A 20,214-nucleotide genomic window follows, 5' to 3' on the forward strand; every position below is an offset into this window, starting at 1 on the left:
GGATCCTGTTGCATGTACAAGATGTACAGTGTCAGTGTAGCCTCAGAAACAGGATCTCATTCAAAGACTGGTTATGAGCCCACAGGCTGCAATTGTTGACATGCATGCTTGAGGAAAAGCAGCCACTGCACAAATGCTACTGATCCCACAAAATCACTCAGCCTAACCACACTGCATGCTTTCCCTCCACACCTGTTATGACCTGTACAATATATAACTCTCTATACATCCAACTTGTAGTAGCAGACTCCTAGGTATCAATTAGACACTTCCTTATAGCCCAGTTTTAATACATATGATGCAAAGGACTTTGGAACATACATTGAAGAAAAACCAGAGTTATTCTAGATGTATTGTCTGTGCATTTTATTGATCAAGATACAAGCATATACAGCATGTGTATGTGTCTGGATATACATACGTACACAAAATGCCATGTGTATGATACATACAACAAACAAGGCCAGATTATCTGGTCTTGCAGAGATCTTTGGTCCAGCACAGAACCAAAGACCAGGGTGGAGGCATACTCAACCTTCAAAACGGTAACACTGTCTGTTCTTACAGCTGCCTGAGCCCCGCCCCAGGGCACCCTCTGTAATGCAACAAAAACACAATACATATCTACTTGAGATCTAGTAATAGAGGAGATGGTTGCTTTTATCTTATTGCTGATTATTCTGTTTTCCAAAGGTCATCCATTATTCAGATTATGGTGACTTGCTGGCTTTAAACCAGGAGATAAAAGAAAGGTGCACAGAACCTGGGTTCCACACCACAAAGATAGCTAAGAAAGCCCACTGAGGAGCCATTGCCACACCAGGCCAAACAGATTGCTGGGACCCAGAGGCTGAGATGTAGGAAACCTGGGTAAACACTAGAGAAAGAGCTCAGTAGGAACCCAAGTTTTATCCTTTGTATACCCCCACACCCGCTGTACTTACACATCCCTCCAGTATTCTCCTCTAACACCACCACAGAATCAGTCAGAACCCACCAGTATGCTAACAAATGCTTTCCACAATAAATAATTACTTCCATTTGTTTGTTATTAATGTATTTTATAAGAAAAATGGTAGAATTGGGCAAATTGGTTATCAGGCACTTGGCTGTGTGTTTTACATAGAAACCACAGTTGGGAACCGAAAGAGAAGCCTCATGTTCTCCCAGTGTATTCTGGGAAGAACAAGAAGTATAGTTACCAAATTTCTGACTATATATTTTAACTTTTTAGGCTTATGAAAACAGAAAGAATACTGGTGATGCAGCTCTGACGGGCATATTTTGCTGTTAAAGAGTAACAAAATACATTTTAAGCCATATTTTTTACCATAAAATACTTTCAGTTAATAACCTAGACCTGAATTTTTTCTTCTGTTGCAAGATCGTAGCTCGGATCAATAAGACACGTTCCTATCATTTTCCCATCAGACACTACTGGAGAAGCAGAAGGTGTCTGCATGGTAAGTAAAGAGAGAGTAGGAGAAAATCTGGGGGTCATGGTTGGTGGAGGGTATCCATGATAATGGATAATGGGAGAATAAGGGCATTTATTAAAAGCTTGCCCTGATGTTATATTTGGCATTCTTGGCGGCACTGTCCTTATGCCAGGCTGTGCTACTGATGTTATCAAGGGAGGAGGGAAATCAAGAGATTTCTTCTCCTGAAAGAAGCTGTGAATGTGAACATTTTCATCTTTCAGTTCTGCAATATCATTAAACACTGAGGCAAGAGGTTGAAATCTGGGTTCACAGCTAAGCCCATAATCCCAGTCATAACCACCTCTGAGATCCTCATCTGAGATGCCAACAGTTGCAAGCAAATCATACCCAGAGTCTTTCCCATCTGGCATCAGAACATAGTCTCTTGTGTGGTCTGTCATCATGCCTTCCTCTTTTATTCCAATTTCTGTAAGTGTTTGAGACAAGATTTTGTGTGCATAGGCTGTGTCACAGGCTTCTTCTCTGCTTTCTCCTTTAATGGTCTGCACATTCTCCATGCTTTGCATGGTAGCTGTGACATCTGTTTCTCCAGAATGATAGGAGAACTGATCAGACTGTCTTGGGATCCCCGAATCTGGCACCTGCGAGCCGTGCTTGCTCAGTGCTGAGCCAATGCTTTTTCTGCAAGGACACTCATAGATCCGTTTGATTTCCTCGTCCTCTGCAGTCTCCCCTTCAGCAGAACCATGGCCACTGGAGTCTGAATGCCTGCAGGAGACATCATCATCCTTCCCCTCTCCAAGTCCTGCTAGGCTCAGCCATTTTGCTATAGCACCCATGGGAAGCATACTGCTCTCTGTACTTTGGATTTTCTGGCAGTCCTCATCTTCTCTTATTGAATTCACATCAGCAGCTGAGGAGGATACTGGGTTTCTTTTCACACAAACATTCATCAGATCTTTCTGCTTAAGTCTCATAGTAAGTGTGATCAGACTGATGGCAAGCAGCAGAAACACCATCAGTGAGATGGAAACACTTACGGTCAGGCTGTGTGCTGACACTGTGGGATCACTCTCAGGAGAACTGGAAACATTCACAAAAACAGTGCATGCTGTGAACCTTGACACAATTTTAGGGCTATGAGCTCTTACCAACAATTTCAGAGTATCATCATTCCTTTTGATGCCATTTTTCCTTCTGTGAACAGTCTGAGTCAAATAAATATTGCCACTGGTTTGATTCACAGAAAAGAATGGAGAAGGTTTTAGAAGGGAGTAATGAACAACTCCGTCCAGTCCACCATCACTGTCTGATGCTGTCACTCTACCAATCAACTGGCCTGCTTCATTCTTCTCAGGAAGATTAAAGAAATAATGTTCTTGTGTAAACACTGGATCAAATTCATCTCTCCCCTCAATATCTACCTGAACTGTAGTGGTAGTCAGTGAATCACCTTTGTCTTTTGCTTGGATTATGAGACAGTACCTATTTTGACTTTCATAGTCAAACATTTGCTTTGTATGAATATCTCCTGTTAAAGGATCAATGAAGAACATGTCATGGTCTCTAGCAGCTTGACGATGAGTCAAACATGAAGACTGTATGGAGTAGGTAAGGGACCCATAGGAGCCTTTATCAAAATCCAATGCACAAACAGCACACACAAAAGTAAAGGTAGGCAGATTTTCACTGACAGTGCAGCTCAGACTGGGAAACAAAAAAAGCGGGGCATAATCATTGTCATCTAGGACACTAACAAGAATAACAGCAAAAGCCATATTTTTTACATCAGTTCCTCCATCTGTGGCTTGGATAACCAAAGTGAATTTCATGGTATCCTCATAATCCAGCGTTTTTGTCAAATTTACAGATCCTGTTCTACCATCCAAGCAAAAATGCCCTCTGTCATTTCCAGAGATGATAGCATAAGTGATCTCTGCATTAGTGCCTGCATCACAGTCTTTTGCTGAAACTTCAGTGATGTGACTGCCTATGGGGATGCTTTCTTTGACATGAACATGATACTCTGAGTTGCTAAATACTGGAGGGTTATCATTAACATCCAGCACAGTGATTAGCACTGTAGCAGTTGAATTCAAAGAGGGTGTTCCACGATCAGAGGCAAGGAGAACCAACTGGTGAGAAGCAGCTGTTTCCCTGTCAAGAGCACTACTCAAAACAAGACTGCCAACAAGTTTGTAGGATGTTTCTGACCCTATGACACTTGTTTCTACAGAGAATAAATTCTCAGCATTGCCACCAATAATGGAGTATTCAACAAACATGTTGTCACGCGTCCAGTCGCAGTCGATGGCTGAGAACAGGAGGATGTTTTCTCCAACTGAGGCATCCTCACTCACACTGAGATTGTACAGAGCCTTTGTGAAGCGAGGGGCACAGTTATTGACATCTTCTATGTGCACCTCTATGGAGGTAACTGCACTCAGAGGGAGACTGCCACCATCTGTGGCCTCTATCAGGAGATGAATAATGGAAATATTTTTCAGCTGCATAACTGGTTCCGTGAAAAACAGTGAACCTGAAAACAAAACAGAATTAACAAAAGCCCACACTGCACAGGCAAATAAATGTGATTCCAAAAGCTGATTCTAAACAGTCATATTTAAAAATGACCCAGCTGTAATGGCTATACACAACAAAATTACTCTCTTGCATCTGGAGAGTAGTGGGTCAATTTCTGGATGAACACCAGTGACAAGTGGCATACCCCAGGGGTCTGGGACCAGTACTGTTTAATACCAGTGACACAGACAGTGAGATAGTGTGCGCCCTCAGCAAGTTTGCAGATGACACCAAGCTGAGTGCTGCAGCTGACATGCCTGAGAGATGGGATGCCATCCAGGTGGACCTGGACAAGCTGTGGAAGAGGGTTCATGAACCTCATGAAGTTTAACAAAGATGAGTGCAAGGTCCTGCACATGAATCAGGGCAACTTTTGATATTGACAGGGCGTGGGGGAGGAAAGGATTGAGAGTGGCCATGTGGACAAGGACTTGAAGGTATCAGTAGATGGAAAACTGGACATGACCCATCAATGTGCACTTACAGCCCAGAAAGCCAATTGTATCCTGGGCTGCACCAAAAGCAGCATGGGCAGCAGGGAGGAGGACATGATTCAATCCCTCTGCTCTTAATAGGGTCCAACTGGAGTGCTGCATCCAGCTCTGGAGTTCTCAGCAAAGAAAACACATGGACCTGTTGGAGCAAGTCCAGAGGAGAGCCATAAAAATGATCAGAGGACTGGAGCTCCTCTCCTGAGAAAAGGCTGAGATAGCTCAGCCCAGAGAAGGCTCCAGGGAGACCTTATTTTGGCCCTAAAGAGGGTTTATAAGGATGAGAACAGACATTTCAGTAAGGCCTTTTATGATAGGACAAGAGATAATGGTTTTCAACCAAAAGAGGGTAAATTCACATCAGATATGAGGAACAATTATTTTCAATGAGGGTGATGAAACACTGGAACACATTGCCCAGAAAGATGGCAGATGCCTCATCCCCAGAAACAATCAAGGTCAGGTTGGACAGGACACTGAGCAACCTGACCTATCTGAAGAGGTCTCTGCTCATTGCAGGGGGGTTGAACTAGATGACCATTAAAGATCATGTCCAAAGTATTCAATGATGCTAAGAACTCATAGCGATGCTGTGAAGGCAAGACCTCCCCTCAATAATGCAGTATCAAATACACATACTGCACTTAGACCAGAAAAAATATGCATGGTCTAGGTACAAACTGAGAACTCCAGTCTTTGATGCGATAGTTCCCCACTGATAATGGCAGATTTAACATTAAACACAGTGGACTTTGGCCTCCACAAATTTCCAGAACTCAAGTAATCACTGGCAACAGGTGAGAAAGCAATAGGACTCTTTGATTTATACTTAAAAAGCTGAAATAATAAACCATGCAGACTCACCATTCTTGTGATCAATGGAAAATCCCTCACAGGAAGAGAGGATTTTGTAGGAAATCATTCCATTATGTTCAGAATCCCTGTCTATGGCAGAGAGTGTCAGAACAGTGGCATCCATAGAAATGAGCTCTGGCAAGTTCACCTGACATATAAACCAAAAATAGAGCTTAAAAAAACATTTTAGATGTAAAAAAAATTGCCTTTATTTGTTCTTATCAGTAAAACCCACACAATTCCCAGCTTTGGAAGAAGTTTTACCTACCCATTTTCTTCTGGGACAAAACCAGAAAGACTTGAGATATTGAAAACTATGCCTTCAATATGGCCAAAATTCATAGTAAGCTTTAACAGTAGTAAAATCCATCTGTTCATTATGACAGCAAGTTCAGAAAATAGATTAATCACTTTTTTCAAGAGTACACTTATGGACTGCAACTAAAAGCTTTTCCCTTTGCTTTCAAAACCCCCCTCATTTCCATACATGGAATACAGTCTGCAGTATATGACTGAATGCTAAAAAAGCCAATATGTGCACCCCAAAAACTCCAGCACTAGTCCAGTTAATCACCACTGGATTATTCCTAGAATTTGACTTTTCAAAATGCTTCCTTTTTTTTCTTCTAGGAAACCAAGAAAATCCATTCCCTTTTTAAGAATGTTCATTGTTTTAAGTTTCATACAGCACTTTTGTGACCAAAGTTTCCTTCCACCTTATAAATCAAATTTCAAATGAACAGTATGCTATAGCAGCTACCTCTGTCATAACTTGAAGTGTTAGTTTAAGTAATTTAAACAGAGAGATTATATGTATATAATAACCACATACATATATTAAGCTATATATGAGGAACATAAATATGAAAACATTTGAAGGAATAATAAAAGGGTAAAAATACAGGATGATGAATAGGGAATTACACATATCATCAACCAAAAAAGAAGCAGTGTACCTTACTTGCCAAGCAACACATCAAAATATCAGGACTGTGGAGAGAGAAGCTCAGCAGTTTACATTAAAATAGTAAATAAAGCTACACTGTTTTGAATCAATTAATAATGCTCCCTACAATGTCTGCTCCAATCTACAAAAAAAAAAAAGTTCTGGCACTTGCACAAGCAATTGCTTGCCTAAACTACTCTCCAAAATCAGACACATATGAGGATTGAGGAAAATAAAGGTCTAAAAATCACTTGAGTATTAATAATGCATTTTTTCCAGAATGTGGATTTATGATTTTTAGTGGAAAATTTACACAAATTCTGCCCACTCAGGCACCCAAAAGTTTCACAGGTGTCTACAATTTGTCACAGAGGTATCGAAGTGACTAAACTACTGTGCCTGCAAATGCTCAGAGGTAGAAAATTCTATACTAGACCAAATGTTTAGACTTATTTCTTTACTCAAACTGTCTGAGACTTACAAATGGAGCATTATTAAAACCAAGTCTTCTGTGGTGCCTCATATTTTTGGCTCTGAGGACATCTACCACACACAAAAAGCACCAAGTCAAACAGCTCAGTTCCAGAATGGCTGGGGTTGTTGGGTACCTGCAAGGTGCAATCCTTGGTCAGAGTAGGGTCACCTAAAACAGGGTGCCCACGACTACATACTGCTGAGTTTTGAATATCTCCAGAGAGAGAGATGCCCCAACCTCTGTGGACAACCTGTGCCAATGCATAGTCACTGTTAGAGTTTGAAGGAAAAAAAAGAAAAAAGTTTCCCGATGTTTAAACAGAACTTCTTGTGTGTCCATTTGTGCCCACTGCCTCCTGTCCTTCAACAGAGAAGACTTTGGTTTGCCCATCTTTACTTGCCCCCGCTAGTATTTAAACAGATTGGTAAAACTGAGCCTCCTCTTCCTGAGGCTGAAACATTTCTTTAAATAGAGGGTGGTCAAGCACAGGAACAGGTTTCCTCAAGAGGTGGTCAATGCCTTGTTTAAGAGGCTTTTGGCCAATGCCCTTAACAACATGCTTTAGCTTTTGGTCAGCCCTGAAGCAGTCAGGCACTTGGACTAGATAATGTTTGTAGATGCCATGCATCCCAAACTATTCTACAACTCAATGATTCTATTTTATATATGCTCCACTTTCTTTAATCTCCACTTTTCTTTATGGCCCACAGTTGTCCATAGTCACAAAAAGATTTGCTTTCACTGTTGGACAACCTCACTTCTACAACAGTACCAGTTCAAATGCTTGTCCAGGAGTCCAAAAGCAGAGCTCTGTACCCTCCTCAGTCTCAAGGGATGTTGGGGAGGTCAAAACTCATATCCTTCACTCCCTAGGTGAGTGCCATAGCCATAAGGCAGCATTACACATTGCAAACTTTACAGGCATCATCTACCATAAAGGCAATCACTACACCTGTGGAGCTGTGTAACTGAAAATGAAGAAATTCATGCCATAGTAAGTGGGCCAGTATAAAGGTACCAAATTGTTTAGCATTCTCTCAGAAGAAAGAAGTTCTGAACACTGGACCCTGCTCCCCAAACTGGATTGGATTGTATCCAGTAACTATGAATGCATGGTTGATGAGCTCACATTCACACCAATTGCCTTCTGAAGACAGAAACCACAAACATTGAAAGTGAGCAGTTTCCTCAGTCCTTTTAGCAGAATTCTTAGGAAGGGGCTGGAGGTCCCTAAAAGAGCTCTGCTCTGTTTTTGCTCAGTAATAGTTTGCAGAGACCTTTACTCTCAGTGCTCACATGCATTCAAAGACAAATATGAACAAGCACTCCTACTATTTATCATCCTATATGGAAAGATACCACATGCTGATGGTTCATTTGCCATGTTCCCACCTGATAAAAATCTTGAGTAAACACTGGAGGGTTATCATTGATGTCCAAAACAAGGATGGTCAGTTCTGCTTCTGTTTGATGCACAGAATCTGAAACTATGATATGCAGCGTATACACAGCAGTTTCTTCAAAATCTAATGGTTCCACCACTATGATGACACCAGTATGCTGATCGATGGCAAATTTCATTTCAGGACTCTTATCATAAATAAAACCAAACTGAAGTGCTGGCCTGGAGTCTGCATCACTTGCTGACACTTGAGTCACTATAAAACCAGGCAGGGCATCTGAAACAATAATTTTGAGAATAAGTCAGAGTTAAAAGATAATGTTACAATTTCTGAAGATTTTGCCTATTTTGTAATATTGGATCTTGGATGCATTGAATCTTTCTGTATAGCTTTTGGTGTATTCAAACTTTGTGTATTACAATGATCACAATATCCAGAAAAGCTATGGAAACAGTGGAATATTTCTTCAAAGGTATGTTCTGTAGCCCAATTTTAATTTGGATTTTCTTAAGACTTTCCCAGATCCAGTGTAGTCATAACAGTTTCTTCACCAGCAGCAGGAACTTACATGGTTTTCCACAAGCATTTATGTGACTGAATGTAATTCAGAATGTATTTACTGAACAATGCCACAAGAATATTTAACTGAGGTATTAGAGATGCTGATCTGTGTAGAACCAGCAAATGCAATTCTGGAGCTTTTCCAAATGAAGAGAAGGCCACTAGAGAGAAACAAGGCCTTCAGACAGACCTACATGGCACAAAAATATGAAGAGATCAAGGTATAATCCTACAAGACTGAGAAACTGGATACAGACAGCTTTTGTCATGGGCCAATTTGACAGTACCAGAGATTGCAAATTGAACCTATTAGTGATCATTTGACAAAGCCTGGAACTAACAGAAGTGAAATCATTTCTCATTTACATGCCTTGGGCATGAGGCCTCAAAAATACTGTGCCATGTTGTAAAGCGAGTTCTTAAATGGAATACAAAATAGTAATTAAGTAACCTGTAGTTTATAGCTGCTGTGCATCTATGGATTCTGTACTTGTCATAACCAGTGGCAGGTAAACTTAGGAAAGACTAAAATATATCAGAAAAGACAAACTTGTTATCTTTTGTTAAGAGGAGTACTGGTGTTTATAATTTTTCTGCTGTGTATCTTAATGCATTCACATGTAAGATGCCTGTATTTGAAAATTACAGGCCCAGGACTCAAGCTGTGCAGATGTTGAGCTTATGTCACACAACACACAGGATGCATGCTGGGTTGAGAACTCAGGAGGTCCTGAATCCTTCTCTTAATGATCATCAACTGCACTTAGCTATAGAGCTTGTGTAACACTACATTCAAACTTATAGGAAGTATTTCTTTCATCACAGTGAAGTTCAAAATGTCTCATTTCTAGCAATGCTGGTTTTAAAACCAAACTTTTTTATTGGAGAAGAGCAGAAATCAAAAGACATATGAAGAGTACAATACTGAAAATGAACAGATTAATGTTGCATTTCTGCAGATTTTCCCTCCTTTTAAATAGCCTATGGTTTTATTCCAAACTATCCACAATTAAGATTAAAAATAATGACGCTGAGAATAAAAGCAGATCAAAATTTGCTTTGATATTTCAGCTTTAATACTACCCATTATAATCTTTACTGCAGTTGTTTGGTTACACAAATCACCAAAAGCACTAAATAATTATCTGAGAATTCCTAGCCTTAGGAATTAGGAAGGAAACGTAGCTGTACTTTAACACTTACTTTCTGGGACCTCCGCTTCACCTAGTGGTTGGACAACTGGAGCGTTGTCATTAACATCTAACACTTGTATCCTCACAATAGTTGTAGCAGACAGTCTGGGGTTTCCTTTATCAGCAGCTTGTACAACCAACCTACAATTAAAGGAGGTACTAATTGTCATTTTTGATCAGAAATCACTGAATTATGCACCAATATTATAAGCAGGGGAAGTTTTAAACCCAAAAAAATAGCCATTTCTGTTCCTCATTGCAACTCCTAAATTCCATCTTTCTTTCTGTAAGGTTGAATGTGCATCATTTTACGTTTTGGTTTTGCAGGAAAAATGTCCAGGAGATTCTACATGGCAAAAGAATAGCAAAATCATACAAAGAAAAGGAAGTGTGTGTCTGTACTCATTTAATCCAGTTTCATACCAAATGTAAGTGGTTGAACAACTCTTTCAAATAAGACACAGTTCTTCCATTGGTAATTCAGAGCAGGAATTAAAACCTTAGTACTAAATTATCATTTGCAAAAACTTGACTCTCTTCATTGTTTATAAAGGGACAAAAGGGATGTGGAAATTGGAAAATACAAAAACATCCAAAATGGTATTCAGCCAGAATTCCTGCAGACACAGAGTAGCCCTTCAGTTACATTATAAAGGCAAGTGATAAAGTGAAAACCCTGAATATGTGCACCATTTGACAATGGCAAAGTTCCCACTGATTTTAGTGAGATCAGAATCATGCTGTCAGATAGAAGAGTTTTGACTTTAAACTTCCATTTCACATCTGCATAAGGATGGGTTGTAAATTCTGTAAACAACCTTTCCACAAAAAATGAAGCAAAGAAAATGGTGAGCAGCAACATGATAAACATGTATAAAATGTTTACTCTTTATGGGAAGCAGCTTCTGAACAATAAAAAGCAAATGTAAACTGAGATTATTTGGAAGACTTTAGCACTTCCCAGTGGAGGAGATTCCAGAAACAAATTCAAAATTAAATCTAACTCAACAGGTGATCTTACAAAGAAAAAGGAAAAAAAGAAAACAGTGAGTTAGGCTAAAGGATATACAGGTCAAAGTTGAGCATCTCAATTAAGTGTTATATGTACTAACAACTGTTTTCATGTTGCACCACACTTTTTTTTGCCTCCCCAAAGATCTTCTTTCTCCATCTTTCTTCTAAGTAAGAGTTAAAAAGTGTCAAATAGATATTTTACTTCCTAAATGTTCACTTGACAATATGGAATGCCAAGGCTGTAACTCAAGCTGTGGCTTAGAGCATTTCTATTCCTTGACCACACCACCACTACTCTGGGTATCCTTGTGGTTTCTGATCAAATAGAAGATAACTTAAATTGCAGGCTAGTATTCAATCAGTGACCATGCATAATTCCATATAGAAAGTGTATTTTTTCTAGAATGAAAATTGGGAAGGTATACATATGGAAATATTTTAGTAAAAATAATCACTTTCTAAGGTTTCAGGAAAAAAAGCCTCTCATAAAAACATTTTAGCCAAGGCATTAAAATTAAGGTTCTGTCAACACTTTCATTATAAACCCTGTTGTAAGGGACTTAGAACTTCTGGGGATGAAAATGTTCAATTCAGATATATAAACAACTCCTTGCAAATTGGAAAAAAACAACAGTAACATTTTGACATCAAACAGGAAATACTTGTGAAAGCTTCTTTTGCTATTCACTTTTCACCTAACAATGTCCAGATTAATAATTTGTTTTAGAGAGAAGGAATATGAAGCCACAGATTCCCTGAACAAACTGACAAACTGAAAGTCTAGAATTTTAACATAGATATGGAAATAAATCAGGCTCGCATTTAAAATGAGATATGAGGATTATTATGCTCCCATGTTGAACATTTCACCATCAGTAAACATCCTTCCTTTGAAGGACTTATTCTAGGTGTTCTTTTAAAGTATTCATTACAAATAAAATGTATTTTTTAAGTTTTTGAAAATCAGAATTGATGTATTTGATTCAGTGAAAAACTGAAAAAAATCCTCCTAATTAAGTGTCCTGTGTATTAAGTTAAAACAAAGTATTTTGGGGATATTATTATCAAATCAGCCTGATACTAAAAAAAAACCCACATACTCTATCAATATTCTTGGATGTGGTTTTCTACAAGTTATTCTCATTCATAAGAATTCTTATTGGAAGTTTAAAACTTTGAGGTCCCACAGGACAGGAAAATGTACAAATATTTTAACTGATACCAGATGGAAAAAAAAGTAATTTCTATTGACATATACACAGAAATACTACTTTTTGTGGAGACTGCAATACTTAAAATGGGTCCATTAATGAATCTTCATAGTAATATTTTCTCTTCAAGGCATTATTTATTTGCTTTCTAATTCCAACGATGGCATGACCCATAAAGGAAAATTGTCATGTCCACTTGTCCATATTTATTCAGAGTTTCAGAAAAACTGGAAAAAATTAATACTTAGTGCAAGACAGGTTATAGATAGAAACAGTTTAAAAAGAGTCTTTATCACATTATTGAGTACAAACTTTGAACTCTTTACCAAATAAAAATGAGAACATATCCCTGTTTCTTGGATTTGATTTAAGTGTTTTCACTGTGTCTTTATAAAGTACATTTCCAGAGAGGGAATGGCTGTACAGTTATTAATAAACTAAAATCCAGGAACTGTCACTGTTCCTATAGTGAATAACCACACTTATATCAATAAGTGTTGTCATTGATTAAACTATAGTATATTTCTTTCTCTAAATGTGGTAACTACACAAGAACCTATAGTACAAATGGGCAGCTTTAGAGCTGTTCTCAGTGCTGTCTGGCTTGCACCCAGGTTCTGCGGGTAATGGATACCAACAGGAAACTATGAAATATGTAACATTAATATTCTCAAGTTAGACAAGACAAAAAGAATACATTTTATGGGAACCTTAAATACAAACCTGTAAGATGAAGCATTTTCATAATCTAGGCCTGTATTAGTTGCTAGAATTCCTCGTGCTGAATCAATTAGAAATGTCGCATTTTCATTACCAGATACAATTGAGTATTCAGTTTCTCCATTCAGCCCACTGTCAAGGTCAGTTGCAAATACCTGTTTGTGAGCAAAGCTGAGGCTTAATTAAAAACAGTAGAACATGATTCCAGAAGGAAAACCCTTATACTACAGTCAGATATTTCTGATTACTTTCCTTTCTACTGCACGTATTTAAATAAATCATCTTTGTCCCCAGCTTGAGTGTTGACCTTGTGTAAGGTCACAAAATCTGCTCATGACCTGCATGGGCTGTACATGAATGAATAATTTGAAATTCAGCTACATAAAGCATTAGGGCTGAATGCAATCATTTTACTGTTAGGTTGCTATTAGAATGCTGTCCTTTTTGAGCACATAAAAATGCACTTTCTCAGTGGTACAGGACTGGCCTTTAAAGTATTGCTGCTATACAAACACACAAAGGATAAAATAATTAAACTAATATGTTTTCAGAGATTTCATGGGATAGTTCAATAATTACCTCTTAAAAATACCAACCAGAAAATGTAAAAAGGGCAGAGGCAATCTGTAAAGATTTGCCAACAGAATAAGGAACATTCAGCAGCAGTGAACAGGTTTCTCAAAGAGTCCTCTTACTCTTTGAAGAGTCATCTTTGTATTTTTTTGTTGCTGAACAAGCATTATAATGAGTCTGGGACCCAAAACACAGCAGAGGCAACCAGTCAGATTGAATAAAGGAAACATAATAGAATGTATTCTGTCATAAAATTTTGATTACACATCTGGCTTGACTGCCTTTTGATTTTTCTCCATTCCTGGACATATGTTTCTCTAAATAGAATGTCCATCAGTTTCTAATCACTTTGCCCTGGAGGCATTTGTAGCTTTTCATTTATTTATTCTCTAGAGAGGGAATATCTTTAGTACCTAACATGACCCTCACCGTGACCTGACTTGCAATGCAAGAACACGTACTGAGGAAATTATATGTTCTTCTAGTCCAACTGATGTCTTCTTTTGCTCTAACACAGCCAGCTGGAAACATTTTGGGAGAATGGACCCATTCAGAGGAAGAAGTGTTTGCACATTTAAATTAAGACAAGCTGCTCTTTAGGCAGCAGATTTTAAATTGAACACTTGGGTTCAACTCTACTAGTCTGATGAGTAGAAAGTATTCTTTTTATTGCTATAGTCCTTTCAGTAGAGGCATTAATCCAAGACCCAGCCTATATTGTAACCAGAACCCCAGATTTGAATGGTATTTTTCAATTGCTTGAAGATAGAAACAGAATTTTTTTTAAAAAGAGAATTTAAATTCCAGGTGCACAGTTGCCCAGAAGATAGAGAATTCTCTTTCAGCTCAACAGACCTGCATGTATTATCGGATCTGCAATATGGTCTAGAAGAAAGAATCATGTAATATTTTAGATATCCAAGCAGACTAGTAGCAACACCAAGAGCCTTACTCACAGTTTTTAAGACAGAATGGTCCAAGACAAAGCTAACAGGATTGTAGTGATTAACAGATCAGCCAAACTTCTTTTGAACTACAGCACTGTGCTTGGGAAGATATACTTTCACTTACCTGTATGATATCTGTTTTAGGACTCTGGCCTTCCCATATTGATGTTCTGTAATAGCTTTGCTCAAATTTAGGTATATTGTCATTCACATCTTGAATCAAAACTGTCACTCCGCAGAACACTGAACTGAAGCTATTTTCAGCCACAACTGTAAGATGTATTTTACGTTTATCTTCATAATCAAGGTACTTTGGCTCTTTTACTGTGATTGTGCCTGGTTTATTATAAGAAAAAAAATCTCAAGATGTGACATACTCATTCAGGAAAAAACAGGTATAAATGCAGTTATGTCCAAACATACATGGTCATGGTCACATGACAGAATTCCAGCAAGCTTGCCATTGCATTCTTTTTCTACCTACTATCACCCCAACATGCTAGGTACTGAATAAATCTTGGATAGCTAAGTTTTCACCAACCACCACTACACTGGCAATTTCCAAAAACTAAGCCAATTTGTTAGCAGAAGAATAGAGACAAAATGTCTGCATGATGGTTCCTCCTCAGGACACAACAGTGAGACAGCCATGTCAGGAGAGACTCTTGTCCTTCATCTGACAGTGGCTACATCTTCTCCTCCACCAAAATCCACACCAGGCAACAGCTGTAGCAATTTCTATATCTGATTGACACACAGGCAAAACACTCACTCCTTCTGAGGCAGTGAGCCTCCTTCCCCTGAGCTGTTACTCCATCAAAAATAAACAAAGAATGAGACTTATTGAGATGACAAGCACAACTGGCCACCTCCACATTAAACATGAAATGTCCTTGGAAATCTATAGACATTGTTTCAATGTTCTAGGAACATACTCATAATTCTCCATTACATCTAAGCATAAAACATACTCGATTTGTATATTAATTTTAGTTAGAATTCAAATGCAGTTTTGCATGGACTTTTCAGTAATGATGTCATGAATCTTGTTATCCCAAACTTGGGCTATCATAAGAATGTATCAACTGTGGCTCCCCAAACTAGTGCTTTTTATTTTTTATTTTCTAGGATAAGCAAACATTAACTATTGTTTATGGACCTGCATCTTGAACATAAAGATTTTGAAGGTGTTTTATTTTCAGCACAACACTTTAAAATATCACATTCTGTTTACAGAGATAAGAAAACAGACAGTGGTAGAAGAAATACATTTCCAGATGACAGAGAGCAAACTGAAAGGCTCTAGTGAAGACTGAAACAAATAATCACGTTTGAGGTACACCACCTAGGAGAAACATGTGAAAGAACCAGAGTTGCTCATCTTCAGAAGTGCACTTGAAGAAAAAACAGGGTAACAATCTTCAAATATGCAAATAAGAGGGGGGTTGCCTTTGTCTTATGTCTACCCTTATTGATTAAGAAGTAATAAGTTTAAAACATTTCAGCAAACATTCAGATAAATATGAATAAAAACTTTCCAATTGCCAAGACTTTTGCAGACTTTTGAGAGGGTTTGCAGAATCACTGTCCCTGATGGTTTTTAAGGACAGTACAAATTTCTGTCATATTTTGGTGCAATTGATTCCCCTCCTGCATTGGAGGGACAGACTAGTTCATGCCTTTGAGTCATCTCCACTCTTTCTACAATTCTACATCATAATAAAAAAATTGAAAATGGTATAGAGTCTTCTCCAAAGTGTGGTTAATTAACATCAGTGCTAGAAAAGGCAAGTAGAGCAGACCTTTGGCTGTTCAGAAGATGAATTACAGACAGGGCAAAATTTTGGTACGGCTCAAAATACTTCTGCTGTAGAAGCAAGGGGTAGAGAATTACTGGTGTTGAAATTATGCTAATGTAAGCACTGCTCTTCAAAAGTCCTTAAAGGTTGAACTTCAATTAATTTTTTCTAAGAAACACAAGAGATGCTTCAGAGGAAAGGAAACAGAAGAAACCACAATGGATCAGATGTCTCAAAAGAAGGCTTCTGACATTCACTGCTATAGAAATTCCACTCCTGTTGGTGAAGACAGTGCTTATGAGACCCTTCAAAGCATCACGTAACCATTTTTCAGCCTAGCTTGATAAAAAAAGAGTAAATACCATTTGAAAATACCATTTCTTTTTTTTGAGGTGATATTGGAAAAGATTCACTTCCTCCGTAAAAAACCTGTCTGGGTCTAAGATGTTCTTTAAGGCCAATCTCTCTAGTTTTATTTCAGTGAAATAAGAAGGACTTGAAAATCAAAAGTATGCACTTCAGGCACCCCTCATCTAAAAAAATTATTCTAGTGGTATGCCATTTGTTGCCTGGAGACATCATGATAATCAGAACTAAAGTCTTCAAAAACTCAGGGATAAAGCTATTTATTAAGGGTACAAGTATTTACACCGTTTCTGAGGAAAACTGCTTATACTGTCTATATGCCATCCCAAAAAGAGAGACTGCAACTATTGAGAAGGCAAACATATTGCAGATGTTTGGGAGCTGAGAGGTAACCAGGGTAGCTGTGCTCTCTTAGGCACCTTAGAGGAGAAAATGTAAATGTACATGGGGAAACCTCACCCTCCTGTACCTGGAATTCCTGACAAAAGAGCAGGTGAAAGCAGAACTGCTGAAGAACACAACTACAATCACAAAAAAAATAAACAGGCTTGACTTTAAAATGTGTTGATGTTTGCCTGAAACAAAGAGCATTAAAATCAACAAGAGTCTAATGCTTCTACTTTAGAAGTGTTTTGAAGGATTTTCTTTATTGAGTTTTTGAGAAACTGTATGATGAGAAAGAAGTTGGAATCTCAGCTTGAATCACAAAGCAGTAGTTTATCAACTCCCAACACCTGGTGATCAGTCGTAAATCAGAACTGAGTGTTTTAAACAGGTATACTGGTGCTCAATTTCTTTTTACCTCAAGTTTATGACAGTGCCTGGATTTACTAATGACCTGCTCATTGTTACAGAATTACTACTACTCTTAAGATATCTAGCCCTTGTTCTTGTGGTAGGAACTTGCTAATGCTCCAAAATACACACAGACACTTGAAAAAAATAATAAAATGCACCTGTAACAGGGTGTATGGAGAATATTTCCTGGTCATTGAAGATGCTATATTTTATGTCTTCTCCTGTAAATTTGTGTTCATAGGCTTCTACTCTTAGAAGTGATGTACCTACAAAAGCAATAAGACATTTTCATCGTGTTAACATAGAAGGTTTTGTTCTAATTTTATAGCATTGATATAAATAGCAGAAACACAACTCTGTACTAGGTTAGGTGTTCATTCATTAGTTTAGTAGACAATAAGAATAATTCTCCATTATTTTTCCTGTATTACAAATTCATAGACAAAGCACTGTCTATACCTCCTTCCTCAGTAAATTACACATCTGATAACAACTTTACCTGCCTAAATAAAATTTTGAGATTTAACTTTTCCTAATTGCAAACTCACAGGAATCATTGGACTTCTCTCTTACCTGAAGTCATATCTAATTTTTTTTGATTTTTGGTGCATCATGTCACCCACAAATGACAAGAAAGAGTTAATTTTTTTCTCCATTTATCAGGATTCAATTTGGTTTTTTGAACAGTACCTTAAATTAAATATCCTTTAGAATTTTAATTAGCCACCTTTTGATAAAGAGAAAGAAAAGATGAAACTATGTGCGTAGCTATGTGTCAATTCACAGATATCCAAATTCCATGAAAAGACCAATAATTTAACATAGAATGCAGGAGACATGAATTAGAAATCCTGTTTGGAATAAAAAAAAAGGGAAAATGTGGAACTCAGTAAATTATCCTGCTCAGAACCATCACTTTTAACAAAAATATAGTAAATTCAAAAGGCATTATCACAACCTCCAAATAATTATTATTTGCAAGTGATTTAAAAAATTCTCTAGCATAAATGGCCATTGATTTTAATGCTTTTAATTATTTAATTAAATTGTAATTGTTTCCATGCAGCTATGATGGAATGAGGCAACATGAGCTCTTTCAAACAGCATTAGAGGCAACTAGTTATTTTATTATATCACAAAGGTCATAGTCAGTGTCCTGGATGCCACAAGAAAAGACTTTAGTGTAAAAAATGAGAGGACACCTTGCTATTACAACAATCTGATACCTTTTTTATTTCAGCAGTTACATATTATGTTTTAGGAACCAGAATTTTTCTATTAAGGGTTTACTATATGCTCGCAAAATCTGTCTGCCAAAAGAAAAAGTATGCCAATTTTGACATATGATTTTCTGAACTTGTCAATATACTTGTAAGGTATTTACTAGAAAAGCTCTGGAATCAACATCTATCTGTTCAATATGTAAAGAGAGATATATGAATGCTGACCTAGAGTTTTTTAGGAACTAAAATAAGGGCCTGTAGGTTGAATTTTCATTGCCAAGCAACTCTGGTTTACTACAGAAAGCTGCAAGGACAATCATTCACACCATCCTCACAGCAGAGTTAGAGATAAAAAACCCCAAGGTCTGAAGAATATCCCTCTTTATCTTTTAACACACTCTGCATCTTTTTGTTTGCTTGTGTGTTTAAGAAGAAATACTATCAGAAATAAAGGAAGCAGCAGCATTTCTACTTGTATCCTTGTTTTTCAGAGGTTAGGTTAATAAACTCTTTGTCTGAGTCCTCCTATCCTAATCTTTAAGCTCCACATTTTTCATGCAGATAGAATTGTTTACAACTTCTTTTTAGCAGAGTACAAATCTCTTGTTCTGATACCCTTCACAGAAAACAATTCCTCCCAACAGTGAATTTTTACAGTTCATTGTCAAAAAAATATGACCAAAGTGGGAGGTCAGCTGTGACATAAACAGGCCCTACACAGATAAAGAGCAATAGAAAATGTCCATCTGCTGGAACTTGCCATTCCAATCACACCCAGTTCAGACATTGCCTCAAGCAGAGGTCACATCATGTAACTCTTAACAGAGAAAAATCAGTGAAAGGGAGCTTTCTGTCTGCAAAACACATTCAACACTGAAGATAGAGCAAGGCAGCAGGGAGATCAGGTTCAAAGCAAAAGCTGTCAGATTGGCTTGAAATAGTAGGCAATTGACCTCTGAATTAGTAAAAAATATTGAAAGACATGAAGAGTGATGTAAAATATGTAAATCCAGGGGTTTTTTCAGGGTTTTTTAATGTTTTTGTTCACATACAGTCTGACTGGATATGGAAGTATCTCAAACTGTTTTATACAGCCTAGATCCCTCCATTAAGCCTGCAGACTCAAACCCAAAACACGGCAGAGTGAACAGCATTTGCCTACCTGGTCAAATCAGCTCCAAAACACTTGCTGAATTCTTTGTTAGGGCATATATGTTTTATATATATGGGGCTTTTTTAATATATATGTCCTAACACCAGCACCACACAGAGCTGCTGTATCACTGTAGCACTTTCTTCTTTCTTCAGTCCTCATTATAGTAGTCTCTTATCACTGTCCTCTGCCATCTAACCTATGTTCATCCTTGTCATTATTTCTTCAGACCTCTAAATTGCCATGAAATGAAAAGCTGAGCACAGAGATAATGATTCAAGAACCATCTTGACACAATCCATGTGCTCTGTGATAACCCTGCTTGAGCAGGGAGGTGGCACCAGATGACCCTTTTGGTCCCTAACCCTAACCCAACCTCACCCATTCTGTGATTCTTTGACTTAAAGAATGAGGGGATACATATTTGATATCTAATGGAAAAAGAAAATAGAGGAGTCAAG

General features: G+C 37.8%; 1 protein-coding gene across 1 annotated transcript in view; it reads right to left on the reverse strand.

Moving 5' to 3' along the window:
* Positions 1-339: 339 nt before the first annotated feature.
* DCHS2 (dachsous cadherin-related 2) overlaps positions 340-20,214 on the reverse strand; it is a 61,672-nt gene continuing 41,797 nt past the window's right edge. The window contains exons 13-19 of the mRNA XM_066548201.1: positions 17,536-17,643; positions 14,539-14,750; positions 12,898-13,049; positions 9,960-10,090; positions 8,185-8,471; positions 5,381-5,519; positions 340-3,981 (exon numbers count right to left, since the gene is read on the reverse strand). Coding sequence (XP_066404298.1) covers positions 1,355-3,981; positions 5,381-5,519; positions 8,185-8,471; positions 9,960-10,090; positions 12,898-13,049; positions 14,539-14,750; positions 17,536-17,643 — 3,656 coding nt within the window. The 3' untranslated portion in view covers positions 340-1,354. The remainder of the gene's footprint in view (positions 3,982-5,380; positions 5,520-8,184; positions 8,472-9,959; positions 10,091-12,897; positions 13,050-14,538; positions 14,751-17,535; positions 17,644-20,214) is intronic.

Source organism: Molothrus aeneus, chromosome 4 (assembly GCF_037042795.1).
Source record: "Molothrus aeneus isolate 106 chromosome 4, BPBGC_Maene_1.0, whole genome shotgun sequence".
In the NCBI taxonomy this organism is placed as follows: Eukaryota; Metazoa; Chordata; class Aves; order Passeriformes; family Icteridae; genus Molothrus; species Molothrus aeneus.